Source organism: Globicephala melas, chromosome 2 (assembly GCF_963455315.2).
Source record: "Globicephala melas chromosome 2, mGloMel1.2, whole genome shotgun sequence".
In the NCBI taxonomy this organism is placed as follows: domain Eukaryota; kingdom Metazoa; phylum Chordata; class Mammalia; order Artiodactyla; family Delphinidae; genus Globicephala; species Globicephala melas.
Window position 1 is genome coordinate 71,007,706 of NC_083315.2, and position 17,722 is coordinate 71,025,427.

Consider the following 17,722-nt stretch of genomic DNA (forward strand, 5'->3'; position numbering starts at 1 on the left):
CCGCCTCACTTAATCCTTAATCAGCGGCTTAACATCTGAGCAAACTGAAGCCCGGATAAGACAGTGGTAATGCAACTATTTACTTGGCACAGCCAGGATCTGAATTCAAGCGTTCTAAACCTAAGCCATTTTGCTTTCCACTGTGCTTTCGAATGTTCGGATGTCACAAGATTCCAAGTGCCTAGAATAGATGGTCCCATCAAGAAAAAGATACCTTGTGGAAGCCTTGCTGGCTTCATTCTCCTTACGCTAAACTTCCTGCTATGCATGCTCACGGGCTGAACACCTCATATCCCAACACAGATAAGCTGGCTTGGCTGGGGAGGCTCGTGCCTGCGAACGCTGACTGGCCAAGATGTTTTCTCCTTGGCCCACGAGCAATACACTGGTTTCTACTCACGAGCGTTCAGGCTTTGGGAGCCCAATGTCAGTAACCCCAGACTGGCCACTCTCTCAAAAGATATTCTTTTGCAATGACCACGGTTACCTGGGCGAAGAATAAAAGTAGTGTTCCCTTAAAAGACCTGAAATGCTTAACATCGGAAGGTAATTTCAGTTTAAGGAGAAGGCAGTGAAATACTAGAATGAGCAGAGCTGGGACTTGGTCTCAGGTCTGTCATTAGTAGCTGGGATGTCATGAAGAACCTAGGGGTAAGACAGGAATAAAGACACAGACCTACTAGAGAATGGACTTGAGGATATGGGGAGGGGGAAGGGTAAGCTGTGACGGAGCGAGAGAGTGGCATGGACATATATACACTACCCTCCTGCGTTTTAATTAGCCTCGCCCCCGTGTCTCCAAGGGGCCAAGGGGCCAAACTTGGTTCTTGGATCATTCCCTTGCCCTGCTAGCCTCACGTGGTTGCACAAAAAGAGATAAATGTCAATGCAGAGCAAATGAAAGGCTTAATAATCTTTGAGGTACATGTGCTGTGTATCTGAAAGTGCCCTGTTGGATCATCTTCTTTTAGGTTTAGAAAGGAGCAAGGGCAGTGAAGGGGGTGAGACATCATCAAGTCCCTTCTGGGGTGTCTCTGACTCCTGAACAAGCTCTCTCCCAGAACTCCCCAGTTTTAAACGTGGCTCCCAGGATTAGACAGGGACAGATGTACACCACATTAACCCAGTTCCGTGTGGGCACGGCAGGCTCGAAGGTCATCAGACAAATGGAACTGGACATATTCTCAATGTGGTCTAAGCCACTGGTTCGAGGACTGGGGGAAATCGCGAGAGACTAGTAGGTCTCCTGTAGCACTGGTGATGTTTCTAACATGGATGCTGGCCTGGCTCTTCTAGGAGCCTTCCTGGCCCTTGCAGGATGGACTGGGGTTTTTCCTGACCGGACCTCCTGATCTGTTTTCAGTGGTGGCTCTGTGTGTCCCACCTGCTTCGCCTCTCACTCTGCTTACCCACCGCTCTTTCAGGCTAGTCTTGCCTCTTTGGTGCAACGAGACAGCCAGGCTCCTCTGGATTCGAACTGCACCTCCCTCCAGACTACACTTGTATCTCGTGTGCTGGGGCAGTGTGATATGAGAGGCTTTTCAGCTCAGTCCAGTCCCAGCCTCGCAAGTGGAGCCTGCGCGATGCTCTAAGAGGGGTTTTCCCAAGGAAAGGACGCTCTGCATCCGGATCAGCGCTTCCCCAGCCCTGGCCTGGCCCATGCCCCTCCTCACCACCAAGACGTGCTCCAGAAGGTCCAGGTAGCCGAGGGTGCACTCCGTCCCGTACCGCAATGCTCTGGTGCGCACCTCCTCGCTGACGTCGGGGTGATAGGATGCTTGCTGGAGAGAGAAAGGAACGTCGACATCTTAAAACAGGAAGAGCCAGGTGGCAAGTGGACCAGGCAGCCAGGTGGGGTCACTTGCCCAGCAGTGCTGTGTAGCCCAAGACCCAGAGGCAGGAGACCTGGAATCTGGAACTCCTCCCGTTTTACCTTCAGTGACCTCTCTGAGAAACCTTCCCTGCCTCCCTGGAGAGAGGAGGGGTTCTCCTCCACATTCTCCTGATACCACCCACCTGTCTGCACAGCAGGTTCTCTGACAACACTTTGTGTCTTGCTTTTTCTAGTGCCTGGAAGGCAGACAAAAGCAAGTGAATCTGGCCCCTCTTTCCTTCCTTTCTCCTCATGCCCCCCCCACCCCAACTTTTATTGAAAGGTAAGAAATTCCACGTGTGCTAAAAAGATTCATGATTGGGGCTTACAGAAGAGGCTTACAGCAGAGGACTTACAGCTTAACAGGATCAGCCTCTCTCACTCCTGCAGCGTGAAGTATTCTGAAGAACCCTCTCTGTTCACAGGCTCATCACTCTGTGACCTGATCACACTGCAATCACAGTGAGTCTCCCGACCAGGACTCACTGGCTCCTGGGAACCTTCAGAGAGCGAGCTCCCCAGCACCCTCAAAGGTGCCACAAATAACTCATCTCGCATCATACACATTGAGATAAGCAGACCAGGACATATGGTTAACACAGCATCTGGCCCTTTTTTCTTGTACTTGGGACCTGCGCACTTGAGTCATGCGTGAGATATCATTTCAGATGGTACGCCCATTCACGGGGCTGCCAGATGAACTACAGAACGTCCAGTTACATTTGAATTTCGAATAAACAATGAAAACTTTTAGCATAAGTATGGGGCGGTCTGTTTTTTATTTGCTCAGTCTGGCAACCCTACCCATTTAGCCTTTCCTCCTCCTACAACCTCACTCTGGAAAGAACTCGAGGGGACTTACAAGAATACAAAAAATAGAAAACTGCAAATAAATCACGAGTCAGGACAAATACAAATTACACATTAGGATAAAAGGTCAAGGCAGAAGGGGAAGCGTGACCCGCCTCCATACTCCCTCCAGTCAAATCCCTCTCCCCAGGACTGGGAGCTGTTGGGGGCAACACCTGGGAAATTTCCGCTTACCTGACCCCCCAAACCACCCCAAGAGGGGTGGGGATAATTCGAGTGGCCAGTATCTGTCATTTATGAGCCTGGTTAGTCCTCATCTGAGGACTAACGGGCCAGGCCTTTAACCCCTCCTGCGTTTTATTTAAATTAATTAATTTATTTTTTATTTTTATTTTTTTACATCCTTATTGGAGTATAATTGCTTTACAATGGTGTGTTAGTTTCTGCTTTATAACAAAGTGAATCAGTTATACATATACATATGTTCCTATATCTCTTCCCTCTTGCGTCTCCCTCCCTCCCACCCTCCCTATCCCACCCCTCTAGGCGGTCACAAAGCACCGAGCTGATCTCCCTGTGCTATGCGGCTGCTTCCCACACTACTGGGCATATACCCTGAGAAAACCATAATTCAAAAATAGTCATGTACCAAAATGTTCATTGCAGCTCTATGTACAACAGCCAGGATATGGAAACAACCTCAGTGTCAATCGACAGATGAACGGGTAAAGAAGATGTGGCACATATATACAATGGAATATTACTCAGCCATAAAAAGAAACGAAATTGAGGTATTTGTAATGAGGTGGATGGACCTAAAGTCTGTCACACAGAGTGAAGTAAGTCAGAAAGAGAAAGACAAATACCGTATGCTAACACATATATATGGAATTTAAGAAAAAAAAAATGTCATGAAGAACCTAGGGGTAAGACAGGAATAAAGACACAGACCTACTAGAGAATGGACTTGAGGATATGGGGAGGGGGAAGGGTAAGCTGTGACGGAGCGAGAGAGTGGCATGGACGTATATACACTACCCTCCTGCGTTTTAATTAGCCTCGCCCCCCGTCTCCAAGTGTGAGGACAGAGCCCACGTCTGGTTCGACGAGACACCACTGGGGGAAGACAAGGGCTATGATGCTCCTCCAGCAGGTAACGTGCAAGGCCCTCCTTGAGAGCTGTGCGGGAGCTGCTGGTCACGGCTGGTGGCTCTAACCTGGTAGAGCCCTTGGGGAGAGCAATCGAGCAATAATTAGAATGTCACACCATTTGACCTCCTAATTCTACTTCTGGGAGCCTGCCTAAGGATATCATCCAAGGCACAGGAAAAACAGATATACCCAAAGATGTTCCTGCAGTAAAGTTGATGATTTAAAAAAAACTGCAGACAATCTAAGTATCTGATAGTGGGGGAAAGAGTATGTTCATTACCAGAGTATTTTGTGGTCAATAAAGAGTCAGTTATAATGACTGCTAGTAACGCAGAAACAGTCATGTAACATTAATTGTAGTCAGAGATATAAAATTGTATCTGACATAGACGTATGGACATGAAAGGAAGACCAGAAAGAAACAGACACGAGAATAAACTTAGGGTGTAGGGAAGTCTGCATCCCCACTGAAGCAATTAGTGTAATCCTGTCTCTGATGAGTCAGTATGAGACCTACTGCACCTCCGTTTCTGCCTTGCTCAGTCCCAAAGGTGGTGTTCAAATATGGCCACGTGGCCCTCTGCTTGGCACAGAGGGTTCCTTCTTGACCCACCAGTAGGCATCCCTGGCTTTCTATACGTTCTTATTGCATGCCCTTTCTGGCAAGCTCACGTTAGGAGAATTCCTTTACCCTTCCCATCTAGGATTGAACGACAGAACATACACGCCAGCCCTTCCAAAACTATGAGGTGCCCTGCATATACACCATGGTGGCCTTCAGGCCATATCTGGCTGGTAAATACTGTTCTTTTTTTTTTTTTAAGAGTTTTTTGTTTGTTTTTGATGTGGACCATTTTTTAAGTCTTTATTGAATTTGTTACAATATTGCTTCTGTTTTTCATGTTTTGTTTTTTTGGCCCCAGTGGCATGTGGGATCTTAGCTCTCTGACCAGAGATTGAACCCGCACCCCCAGCACTGGAAGGCTAAGTCTTCGCCACTGGACCGCCAGGGAAGTCCCTGGTAAATACTGTTCTGACAGAGGCTGTAACCCCTTCGGGGAATTATCGCTTCTGCCAGGGCAGATTCCACTGAGCGCATCAAAACTGTATTTGTGGCCTCAGGAGAGTCTAAACTCCCCGGCCCAGAGCACTCGGTCCTCAGGACAGTGGCCCAACCCTCTTGCCGCCCTCTGCTCCCCCCCCTCCCCCGCCTACCCCTGTTCCCCACGCTCTACCCTCCCCCACACCCAGGAGACCAGGAAATGCGGTGCTTTTCCCCACACCCAGCCCTTCAGCCTGGCTGCCTCCCCCTGTCTCTACCCAGGGACCCCAGCCCACCCTACCCTTGCCAAGGAACCTGAGAGGCCATCGTCCGACCCCGCACCAGCTCTCCCCACAACTCACTGCACCACAAAGAAGGGCCCTGTTGCTGAGGACACCCAGCTGCAACAGCTGCTCTTCCCTTTCTGTGGTTCAGCCCCATCTGCCCACCACGGCAGGGGGGTCATCGGTCCATCATGGAGCAGAAGTCAGGGTCCCTGGGCCACAGCTGTCCCTAGAAGGATGGAGGGCTGGGGTGGCGGTGCTCAATGGGAGGCTCTTACGGCTCTCTGGCTTAACAGATCAAAAATAAAGTGAAGGTCATAAAGCTCAGGTCTCCCCAGCTCCTTCCATGAGCACTGGCTTAGGGCAGTGGCCCCCACTGTCTCCCCAAGGATCAGAGGAGCTGCTCCAAGACGTCTGGCACAGAGAGCAAAAAGGCAGATCCCTGACGTTCTGTCTGGTTCCTCTCACTCACTGCCTCACCCATTTATGGCAACACCCCTCCGGGGGCAGAATGGCTGCTGACCTATGGAAGCAGGAAAGGGTGCAGGCTGACAAGGGGTGTGGTTTTCCTTTGAAGGGCCTGGAACAAAATGTCACACGCCCGCTTTACTACTGCCAGAGCGGCCTCCACTACAGCCCCTGGAAGAAGGTGTCCGCCTATTCAGGAAGAACTGAGAGGTAAAGCGGGAGGGTCAGTCGGCAAGCCTACTCCATGCCCTCTCAGACACAAACCTGCCCGCAGAGTCACCTCCCGGGGGCTGACGGGCACACCTGCCTTCCCGCATAGCCTATCACACACACAGGTTAAGGTACCGAGCGGCTCCCTTCTACACGTGGCCAGCCCCTCCCGCTCTCCAAACTGAACCCAACAGCTCAACCGTGAACGAACACTACCCTACCCACCCCAAACAACGCCAAGGCCTTTACCTTGCAAGCCGTTAACATATCTGACACGGCCTTCCGGCTCAGGTTGGCGGTGGCAATCACGTCCTCCTGTCGACACGAGTTCCCAGCTGCCACGGCTTTGGCTGTTGCCATGGTGATGCCTTTGGTCATCCTGATGGATTCTTCAGGTGACGATGTCTTTTCAGGTACCTCTTTGGACTGGAATACCTGGAAGTTAGAAATCGAAGTGCTGAAAAAATCAAAAAGGGAAGGACAGAAATAACTTATGCTTCCCCTACCGGCTGCGGCTCAGTGTCTGAAAACCAAGCCAGCCACGGGAAGAAACCGTCAGAGGGCAGGAAATTAGAAATGTGAATACAGTAATATCACTCTTGCTTTCAAGATTCCGGCGTGCATAAGGCTCACACACCTGTACTCGGCATTCATGGGGACGACGTGGGGAGGGAAGACGACCCACAGCATTAACTTGTTTGCCTTCGGAAACTGACACTCAATGTGTATTTGTTACCCACTCACCCCCACCGGGGTGGGGTACGGGCGGCATTGTGCGGCTTCCCAGTTCTCCTGGCCCACTCCTGCTCCTGCTTCGGTAGTTCCCAGAAACTCCGCAGCCCAGTTGCTGGTTCCAGGGCACGACTGACCTGGATGCATTGCTCTGGACTCAGTTCTCTCTCTTTAAAAGAGTGTGGGGCTGGGGGAAATGAAGCGTTCAGTTTCTTCTATTCTTAGCCTTTCTTACAAATATAACTGCCTAACTGTGTGGAGGTGTTCAGGTTGAGTGTGCCACGTTGACACTGTGAATTATTTAATCTCACACACACACACACACACACACACACACACACAAACACACACACCCCTTTAGAGAAGCTGAAATAAATTAGCCATGGTAAGTGAATATCCCACTTTAAAGTGCCACCTGCCAGCCAAGCCAGCCGTTTCTGCTTCCAGCCCATCTGCCATGGTTCTACCATGAGTGATGGGTGCCCTGGCTGTCCCTGTACACGAGGAATCCCGAACCAGGTGGGGCTGCTCTGTCTTCTGCCCTAGGCAGCCACGTTTCAGCAGGGAAGTCTTCCTGGAAGCAGAAAGGAGGACCCAGCCAGCATCCCTGCCATGTGCCAACCACCGTTAAACATCACTACTCCCCTAAAAATGAACAGCTACCGTCAGGCCGCCCAGGACCACCCCTGAATGCCGCAGTGGAATGAACATGGACAGAGCCCTCCACACTAACGTGGGTCTCGGGACACATGCTCCTTTGGAAACCTCCTGTGCCCACGAAAATGCACAGTCTGGGTCAATTCTAAACCACATCGGTATACTTAGGTCGACCATGTGTCTGTAATTTCCCAAGAGAGCTCCAAATTTCAAATCGCTTCCGTTGCCACCATTAGGCCCACCCACACCTGTCAGAATGTGTGTCCAGACTTTTGGTAAGAAGCCCCCAGCCCGTGCAAGCAGGTTAGCGCCAGGCAGCAGCCTTAAGGCCTGTATTTTTTAGTTTCTTCTCCATGTGAGAACTGAGCACAACACCAACCAAGGTCGGATTCATTAAAAACAGGACAAGAGAACCCGAGCCTCCACCAGCAAAACCCAACAGAATTGCTTGTCTCTACTGCTGCCCTTCAGCGGCTTGTGGCCCTCACAGGTGACCCTCTAAAGACGCCTCCTTCCAAAAGAGAAGCTGAATCAGACCTCCCATTAAAAAGAAATCTCAGTTTGAAACTACTCATTTTCAGCATATTTCTATTTCTAGGGATAAGGATGATTCAATCCACAATTGTCTCAGGATCAAAAGAACAGGAGACAATCATAGTGTATCACCAGGACACCCTCGCTCTACGACGGTGGAACAAGGTAAGAGCGAACATGGGGTCAGTGTCTCTGAGATCAGACACCTCACACAGAAGGAAGCCTGATGTTAAAGGGAAGTGTCCCAGGTAAAGGCATCCAGGTTTTCCTAATAGCCAACCTCAGACTCCCAAATCCGTACGTGTGCAGCAGCGTGAGCTGTTGCCAATGGCAACGGGAACCAGCAGGGGCTACGTGGCTGCACAGTGTATACACCATTTGAGCTCAAGGCGAGGGCAAGCGGCTACACTGAATTTTCCCTTTACCAGGACTCTTCTGGAGCACTTTCGTTTCATGCTGCAATTTTAGTGGAATTTAACCCGAATGGTCCCAAGCCATTCATTAATTCATTTAATTACAATTACAAATTGATCCTAGCCAAACTCAGAGGTCAGTTTCACATGGGGTCTCCATGATACAAACGTACCAGCAGGCAGGCAAGTGGGCCTCCCTAGCTCAGGTGTTCCAGGTAAAACCTCTTTATGCTAGAAGTCTCAGAGAAGCTGCACTGGGGTCAGCTGCTGGATGCGGAGCCTGAGGGAGGTGACTGGCGGCTCCTTACCGTGAGCTCCTGCTTCATGTACTCGATGGTGGCCTCAAGCGCCCGTGTGCCCCGGGTGGCCTCGTCCTCCACCGCCTTCACGGTCTTGAGGAGGGAGGTGACATTGGTCACCATCACCTGCATGGGAAGAGATGTCAAGAGAAAATAGGGAGTGTGCTGAGGTCCCATCCCTCCTTTAAGTTCCAGATCTAATGCCACGAGTACCAGCACCTCTATGTGAGAAAGGAGCTCAGATGCACATCCTCCAATACTCTCGAGCGTGCATCTCTCACTGCAGCACCCCTGGCACGCTTGCCCCTAATTGGGGCTCCACTCTACCTTGGCAGCCCCCTTGAGCTGGTACATGGAGGGGTCATCGGCGGGCTTGCTGGCAGCTCCCTTGGTAGCACCAATGAGATCTGAGAGGGCCTTAGCCACGTCTTTGATGGCATTGATCAACACCACCTGAAAGACAGCATGGGCCCGGGTGAGCAGGCTGCTCCAGGAGCACAGTCCAAGAGCAGGCTCTCCATCAGCAGCTCCCAAGCCTGCAGCACAGGAGAATCCCCAGGAACCAGCCTGGGAGACTCTGATGCGAGGCTGGGGGGAAAACCAGATTGCAGACTTGAAGAAGCTCCCTAAGGAAGTCAGATGCTGAGCCAGAGAGCGGGACCCCGCTAGATGTAGCATATTCAGAAACACCGCCTCGCTGGCGGCTCTGCTGACATGCTGCCTATGAAAGGATGAGGGCAGCTGAGCAGACACCCCGAGACGCCATGCCACTGAGAACAAAACGCAAGCCTCCTGCCCTGGCCTGCAAGGCCTCCGTGGCAGCCCACCTGCATCCCCAGACTTGGTTCCTGGGATCCTGACTCACTCAGCATGTTACAGGCATGTGGGTCTGTCTTTCTTCCCTGTTGGAAATCCTCCCTCATTCCAACCTCAGGGCCTCTGCTCTTGCTCCCCTCTCTGTCTGGAACCCGGCTTTTTCCATCCTTCAGGTCTCAGCTCAAATGTCATGTCCTCAGAGACCCTTCCTGACCACTCTAGCTATAAGCCCACCCCCACTGAAACTCCCTCAGCTTGCCCTGTTTTATTTATAGCACTTAGCAGTATGTGGAATTACTTTATTATTTATTCACTTATACACCATCTGTCTTCTTCCTCGACTTGGATGGAAGCTGTAGGAGGGCCGGCCGGGTCTTCTGTCTGTTGTGTTCTGCACTCGGGACAGGACCTGGCGTGTAGTGGGCACTCAGCAAGTACTCACAGAATGGGTGAATATACAGATGTGTACCCATGTAACACCGGATGGAACACAGTATCTTCACTCTTCTAACTGAACAGAGACCACAGGCCACTTCTTCTGTGTGTTACACTTGGAATCTCAAGTACCAGGCATATTTAGGAATTACATGATATTGGGTATTACATTTAAGTCTTCTGGGTCCAGCAGCTACAATAACAACTCCTACTTCTAGAACAACAACTTCCCTTCGTTGAGGGCAGTGTTCCAGGGGCCGAGCCAAGCACAATGCACGTTATCTTATTTAACCCTCATCACTGCCATTGTGAGTGGGAACTACGTTGCTTGTGTCCACACCGGCAGACGCTGGGAATGGCAAGGTTGGGATTCAGACTCTGGTCAGTGTGATCACAAGGGCCACGGTCTTCACCTCCACACTGTATGACGCTCTATGGCCCTGGCTCTTCATCTACAAATGGGGTGAGCAGTGCCAGCCCTACCCCTTTACTGCACTGCTGGCAGGATCAACTGAATAATGGACGTGAAAACGTCTTAGAAACTCTAGCGTCCCAGAACCTGCAGGCACAGCCATGCCATGACTGCCCAGCCTCCCAACTCTCCCTGTCTCTATCCCGTGGCTTCTCACCCACAGGGTGCACGGGACCTCTGCCAACCTCTGAAACCACAGGGCAGGTCGGGCTGTGATGGGGCTCGTGAGGGCGGGCTAATGGCGGGGACCACCACAGGGAGGCGCAGCGGGCAGGTGTGCTGCTGACACCTGGCGTACACTGTCCCATCCCGGGTCACTGCACAGCGACCAGCAAGTGGGCACACTTTTCTGAGGAGACATCTCCCACGGGCGGTCTCAAAAGAAGTTGGGCCCTAGGACATCTAGACCATTTGGGAGTTTAAATCTCTAAGCAATTCGATACGTTTCTCTGTATCCAAAGATTTAAATCCTCCCAGCTGATTCATTCCAAGTTGAGCCGGACTAGGTAGGGAAAGTGTGGGTTCCATCCCCACTGAGGCGTTTTGTAGCTTTTCCTTCCTCCGCGGGGGTAAGAACAATACCCAGGCAGACTTCTGTGAGTGTTTCGCATTCCGGAGACAGCTAATCTGAGCTCTGATGTTATCAAAGAGAAAGCCAGCAGAAGGAGTAAAAAGCCAACAGGCGGAATGTTTCCTTTACGGAACTCCGCTCCAGCGGAGGACATCAGGAAGGGAAGGGTCACAGCCGTGTGGGAGCAAAGCTGGTGGCCCTGTGCTCACCGGAAAGTAGCTGTCGTCAACCCTGGCGCTGGATGGTAGGAGGTTCTCTCTCCAGTGTTGTCCAAATGGGCCGCATAGGCTTGTTTACTGAGTATGGTTTAAGCAGTGAAAACTGAAGTGTTTACCACACTGGGGTTGAAATAGCAGAGGGATTTTTAAGTTTTGCCCTCGGGAGTGGGGAGAGTCCATCAATGACGGCCACGGTTGGCTGTTAGCTCAGCAAGAGCTGAACTGCTCTGTTGGGCATCTACGATGTGTGAGAGCAGTGCTTGGTGTGTAGGTTTCAAAGATCACTAAACCATGAATCCTGTCCTTGAGGAGCTGATGGTCTAGGCTGGGGAACCAAGGACCAGGTAGGTAATAGCAGCGAAGTGGCTAAATCCAAAGCAGAGAGTCACAGAGCGCGGAGCCCTTCCCTGGCCCTCAGCTCCTCTCTCTCTCCTCCCCTTCAGAGCCAAACTTTTCAAGTGGGGCGTCTATACGCACTGGCTTCCTTCCTTCCCCCGCATCTGGCCACTGCCCACTCACAGCCCTGGCTGGGTGGCCACTGTCCTCCAAGGCCCTGGGCTGGGCTCTCAGACCTTCGTCTTTCTTGCTGCCTTGGCTGCCTCTCTGGTGGCTTGCAGCACTCCTTCCTCTTCACATCAGGCCCCTGGCTTTCCTCCTACCAGCGGCTGCTGCTTCTCAGTCTCCTTAGGTATCTCTCTCTCCTGAAGATGGTCCTAAATAATGGATTCCTCAGCTCTGTCTTGATCCCTTCTCCTCTTCCTTCCACAGACAGTGGATGCAGTCACTGTCTGTCGGCCAATAACCCCTACATCCGCATCCCCCAAACTGAGCAGGCTCAAGCCTACACACTTTTTCTACCTGAGTGTCTCTCTGGAACTTCCAATGCAACACGCTGCAAACCAAACTCACCTGCATCTCAGCCCGGGGCAGCCCTCCCTCCAGGGAGCCCCAGCTGGGTACATGAAGCCACCATCCATTCACTGATCTAGCCTGAAACGCGCAGTCCTCCCGGCCTCCCCCCTCTCCCTCATCTCCAACGCTCACTGCGTCCAGTCGTTTACCAAGCCCGGCTGAGTCTTCTTTATAGACTCCTCTCAAATCTTCTGGCTTATCTCCATAGCCACGGCCACACCACAGTCCATGCCACTATCCTGCCTAGATGACTGCTTCCTACCAGTCCCCAAACCACAGACGCACCCGTGCACATGCTGTCCACACCCGAAGTTCCTATTTTGCCTTTGCTTTCTTCTGAGGCCTGGCGCACAGTGTCTGTGGGACCACGAGGCCCGCCTGTACCTACCTGGGTCTCGGGGTCATCAGAGCCCAGGCTGGCGGCCCCCAGCTTGACCACCTCGGCGAGCTGGGTGATGGTGGCTGCCGAGGACTGGGCTGCCTGGGCCAGCTTGTCTGGAGTGGATGCAGCCCCCGAAACCAGCAATTTCGTGTCTTCCACCAAGGCCTTGGCTGTCTTCAGGATGTTCTCCCTGAGAAAGGCGGGAGAGTGTGGGGAGGAGGAGAGACAAAGGGCAGAGCTTGGTCACTGGTAGTTAGGAGGAAAAGAAACCCCTCTACGGGCTTTTGTTAAAGGGCACTGAAGAAGAGAGGTGATGTGTTCCTCCTTCCTTAATAGGAGGCTCTCATCTTCCATGTAAGAGAATTAGGAGAGAGGAGAGGAAAGTCAGCCCAGAATTCACGTAGTCGATTAATGGTAAAGCTTCAATTAAAGATTCAGGCTCATCAGTTTGGCCCCCTTCCCCCCACCCTGTAGCTTCTTCCCTGTGGTTCCCACTACCCCTGAAAATACTTCATAGTTACAGAGACCTGTGAGGACACATGGATCAGGGGACCCTGCCCTGGACATCACAGCCCAAGGGGCTGGGTTCTGGAAGGGGTGACAGGTCACTGGGAATCTCCTCCCCTGCCCAGTCCTGGGGCTGAAGAGAGAGGAAGAAAGGTGCTGGACATGTGGCGAGGATATGTGGGGTCTCCAGCAGCAAACGGAGACCCTGGTACCAGCCTCTGAAGCAGAGTCTCAGAGCCCGGGAGAGACAGCAGGCTCGGAGCTTCACTGTTCACTTAGGCAAGAGCTACATGCCTGCCTGGGCCACTACCAGTCCTACTAGGGATGGTGAAAAAATCAGGGGCACAGCTTTTTAGCTCAGAAAGCAAAAAGATCAAAAAGCTATCCTCTGCTGGAGCAGACTGGATTTAGGCTGTGAGAGGCAAAGCTGGAACACAACTCTGTTTGCAGTTGAGAAAAGGCACTTATTTTGATTACGTGGGTCACTTCCCCCACTTGAGCGTCCTGTTGAAATCAAAGTGGATAACCACATTTCTGGCTCTTGGGCAGCATCTCCAAAGTCCATCAGGCCATACTGAACCTCTCCCCATCCAGGAGCCCACAGGACAGCCTTCACTCCCATACCTGTGGTCTGCAAAGGTCTCGTTGTTCTCTGCGTTCAGGGTTCCTGCAGTCGCAAACATGATGGTGGTGTCCAGGTCGGCGATGATCCCAGACACAGCAGTGGCAGCTGTGATACATGCCTGGGTCCCCTTGTTCCCAGCTTGGAGAGCTGATAGCACCAAGGACACCTATAGGCAGAGAGGAAATGTCAGGGGGCGTGGAAGACGGAGAAAATATAACCCATAGGTTTTCAGACTACAAAAAAAAGGAAACACTGCAAAGAATGCTCAAAAAATAGAAGAGGAGGAAACTCTTCCAAACTCATTTTATGAGGCCAAAATTACTCTGATACCAAAACCAGGCAAGGATACCACAAGAAAATAAAATTACAGGACAATATCCCTGATAAACACAGATGCAAACATCCTCAACAAAATATCAGCAAACCGAACTCAACAATACAGTAGAAGTATCACACACCATGATCAAGGGGGATTTATTCCAGGGATGCAAGGATGGTTCAACATCCACATATCAGTCAATGTGATACACCACATTTACAAAACGAAGGGTAAAAATCATACAGTCATCTTAATAAATGCAGAAAAAGCATTTGGCAAAATTCAACAGCTGTTTATGATAAAAACTCTCAACTGAGTGGGTATAGAGAGAACACACCTCAGTATAATAAGGTCCACATACGACAAGCCAATAGCTAACATCATATTCAAAGGTGAAAAGCTAAAAGTTTTAGACAAGAAATAAAAGTCATCCAAACTGGAAAGAAGGAAAACTGTCACAACCTGCAGATGTCATGATATTTTATGTAGAAAACCCTGATGACTCCATAAAAAAAAAAAAAAATTTAGAATAAATGATTTCAGCAAACTTGCAGGATACAAATCAATAAACAAAAATCTATTGTGTGTCTATACACTAACAACAAACATCAGAAAGAGAAATTAAGAAAACAATCCCATCAAAAAGAACAGAATACCTAGGAATAAACTTAACCAAGGAGGTGAAAGACCTGTATATTGAAAACTACAAGACATCAAAGAAAGAAATTGAAGAAGGCACAAATAAATGAAAAGATATTCTGTGCTCGTGGATTAGAAGAATATTGTTAAACTAGTAGTTTGGTAGTATAAAACACTACCAAAACCGTATGCAATTCAATGCAATTCTGATCAAAATTAAAATGGGGGCTTCCCTGGTGGCGCAGTGGTTAAGAATCTGCCTGCCAATGCAGGGGACACGGGTTCAAGCCCTGGTCCGGGAAGATCCCACATGCCATGGAGCAACTAAGACTGTGTGTCACAACTATTGAGCCTGCGCTCTAGAGCCCACGAGACACAACTACTGAGTCCACGTGCCATGACTACTGAAGCCTGCACGTCTAGAGCCTGTGCTCCACAAGAGAAGCCTGCGCACCGCAACGAAGAGTAGCCCCTGCTCACTGCAACTAAAGAAAGCCTGTGCGCAGCAACGAAGACCCAACGCAGCCAAAAAAAAAAAAAAAAAAGTAAAATGGCATTTTTCACAGAAAATGAACAAACAATCCTAAAATTTGTATGGAACCATAAAAGATCCCAAATAGCCAAAGCAATTTTGAGAAAGAAGAACAAAACTGGAGGCATAATGCTTTCTGATTTCAAACTATATCACAAAGCAACAGTAATTAAAACAGTATGGTAATGGCATAAAAAAAGACACATAGATCAATGGAATAGACAGTCCAGAAATAAACCCATTCATATCTGATCAATTAATTTATGACAAAGGAGCCAAGAATATACAATGCGGAAAGAACAGTCTGTTCAATAAATGGTGTTGAGAAAACTGGACAGCCACATGCAAAAGAATCAAACTGGACCATTATCATACACTATACACAAAAATTAACTCAAAATGGATGAAATATAAGACCTGAATGTAAGACCTGAAACCCCTAGAAGAAAATATAGCTGGTCACTTCTTTGACATAGGTCTTGGGTCTTTGCAATGAATCTGACACCAAAAGCACAAGAAACAAAAGTAAAAATAAACAAGTGGGACTATATCAAACTAAAAAGTTTCTGCACAGGAAAGGAAACCACCAACAAATGAAAAGGCAATCTACTGAATGGGAGAAAATATTGATATGTGCAAATCATATATCTGGTAAACATATAAAGAACTCATACAACTCAATAGCAAAAAGAAAAAAAAATCTGATTTTAAAAATGGGAAGAATATCTCAATGGGTATTTTTCCAAAAAAGATACACAGACGGCCAACAGGCACATGCAGATATGCTCCACATAATTGTCAGGGAAATGCAAATCAAAACCACAATGAGATATCACCTTACATCTATCAGAATGTTAATTATCAAAATGAAGTAACAAGTGTTGGCAAAGATGTAGAGGAAAGTGAACCCTTACACACCTTTGGTGGGAATAAAAATTGGTGCAGCCCTATATGAAAAACAGTATGGAGGTTCCTCAAAACATTAAACATAGAACTATCATGTGATCCCACAATTTTACTTTTGGGTATTTATTCAAAGAAAATGAAAACACTAACTCAGAAAGATATATGTGCCCCCATGTTCACTGTAGCACTATTTACAATAGCCAAGACAAGGAGAAAACCCAAGTGTCCATCAATGGATGAATGGATAAAGAAAATGTGGTACATATACACAATGGAATATTATTCAGCCCTAAATAAGAATGAAATCTTGCCATTTTCCACAACATGAATGGACATCAAAGGCATTATGCTAACTGAAATAAGTCAGAGAAAGACAAATACTGCATGACCTCTCTTTTATGTGGAATCTTAAAACAAAAACAAACACCAAGCTCATAGACAGAGAGAACAGACTGGTGCTTGCCAGAGGCGGGGGATGAGGGGTAGGAGAAATGGGTGAACTGTTTTCGTTTTAGTCTAAATAAATTGAATAAAAAGGAAAACAAAACAAAAAAACAATCAAACTCATAGAAAAAGAGGTCAGATTTGTGGTTATGGCAGGGGGGTGGGGTAGGGTGGGTGAGATTGGAGGAAGGTGGTCAAAAGGCACGAACTTCCAGTTTTAAGAAAGTCCTAGGGATGCAATGCACAACATGATGACTATAGTTAACACTGCTTTGTGATCTTTATGAAAGCGGTTAAAATCCTAAGAGTTCTTATCACAATGAAAAAATATATAGACATGTATACTTTTTGTATTGATATGAGATGAGGGATGTTAACTAAACTTATTGTAATCATTTCATGACATACATAAGAAAGCATGATGCTGTGCAACCTAAACTTAAACAGTGCTACATGTGAATTATACTTGAATAAAACTGGAAAAAAAAAAAGGTACAACAGAACAGAACAGTGAATTTTCTCTCCGGAAGTCAATGCGGCTCAGGGGTTAGCAGCACAGTTTGGAGTCAACAGCCTGCCTGAATCAGAGCACTGCCATTTGCTGGCTACACGACTTGGGCAGGCTGTTTCACCTCTCCGAGTCTGTTTCCTCATCTGGAAAAGGGGGCTATTACTTCTTGCCAGTCACGGTTGATGGGAGGAGTAAGTGGTGGAAAAATACATGTAAATTACTAGGCAGGTAAGGGTTTACTAGAGGGTACATGCTACCCTACTTGATGTTTCTGAAATCACAGAGAGGGATAAGGGTTGGGCTCCCGTAAAAGGTGTGGCTGTTTCTGTCCCCTCTGATCAGGTTTTCTGTGGAACAGCCCTCTGTTAACACTTGTCACTCCTTCCCTCGGCTGCCTCTTTGTCTAGGAGTTCTTCATAGTGGACCCCAGAGAGGACCCCCTCGTGTAAACTCTCCACCTACCACTCCCTCGCACCATCACCTGCCACCAGCAGGTTGGCTAAGGCGTTCACTCCAGTGCCTTCCATGCCAGAAACCCTCTGCTGGCACCTGTCACCCCTCCAGTGCACCCTCATGTCCCTAAAGACACCTTCCTACAAGGCAAGCTGGACCCACCACACCCGTGGGGACAGCTGTCCCCCTGCTGTGGAGAGGAGCTGAGCTCCCTTCACAACTGGATCCCATCTCCCAGGCCTCCCCCCGCGTTCCTGCCACACAAGCCCCCTCCTTCCTTCATCACCCACCCCCTCTCTTGCCCTTTTGGGTCTGCCCTCCTGGCTGGAGGCAATCACACAGACACACCTAGACAGGTAAGAAAGATGGCAGGTGGAGATGGGAGGGCAGGAGATGAGCAGGGCAGAGGGATGTAGCAGGAAACTGCCCAAAAGGCTAGGTGCTCTGCCCAAGCCGACCCCCTGCCTCTGACCCCTCTTCCTGGTGTCCTGGGTCAGGGATCCTCT

The 17,722-nt window shown here is 49.3% G+C and overlaps 1 protein-coding gene across 3 annotated transcripts in view; it reads right to left on the bottom strand.

The window, feature by feature from the left end:
• The window catches only part of TLN2 (talin 2), a 446,754-nt gene that overhangs the window by 32,607 nt on the left and 396,425 nt on the right, over positions 1-17,722 (bottom strand). For all 3 annotated transcript variants that reach the window (XM_060294173.1, XM_060294172.1, XM_030878890.2), the window contains 6 exons: positions 13,412-13,578; positions 12,287-12,470; positions 8,802-8,927; positions 8,484-8,600; positions 6,089-6,274; positions 1,674-1,781 (listed from right to left, as the gene is read on the bottom strand). In XM_060294173.1, the coding sequence (XP_060150156.1) occupies positions 1,674-1,781; positions 6,089-6,274; positions 8,484-8,600; positions 8,802-8,927; positions 12,287-12,470; positions 13,412-13,578 (888 nt within the window). The remainder of the gene's footprint in view (positions 1-1,673; positions 1,782-6,088; positions 6,275-8,483; positions 8,601-8,801; positions 8,928-12,286; positions 12,471-13,411; positions 13,579-17,722) is intronic.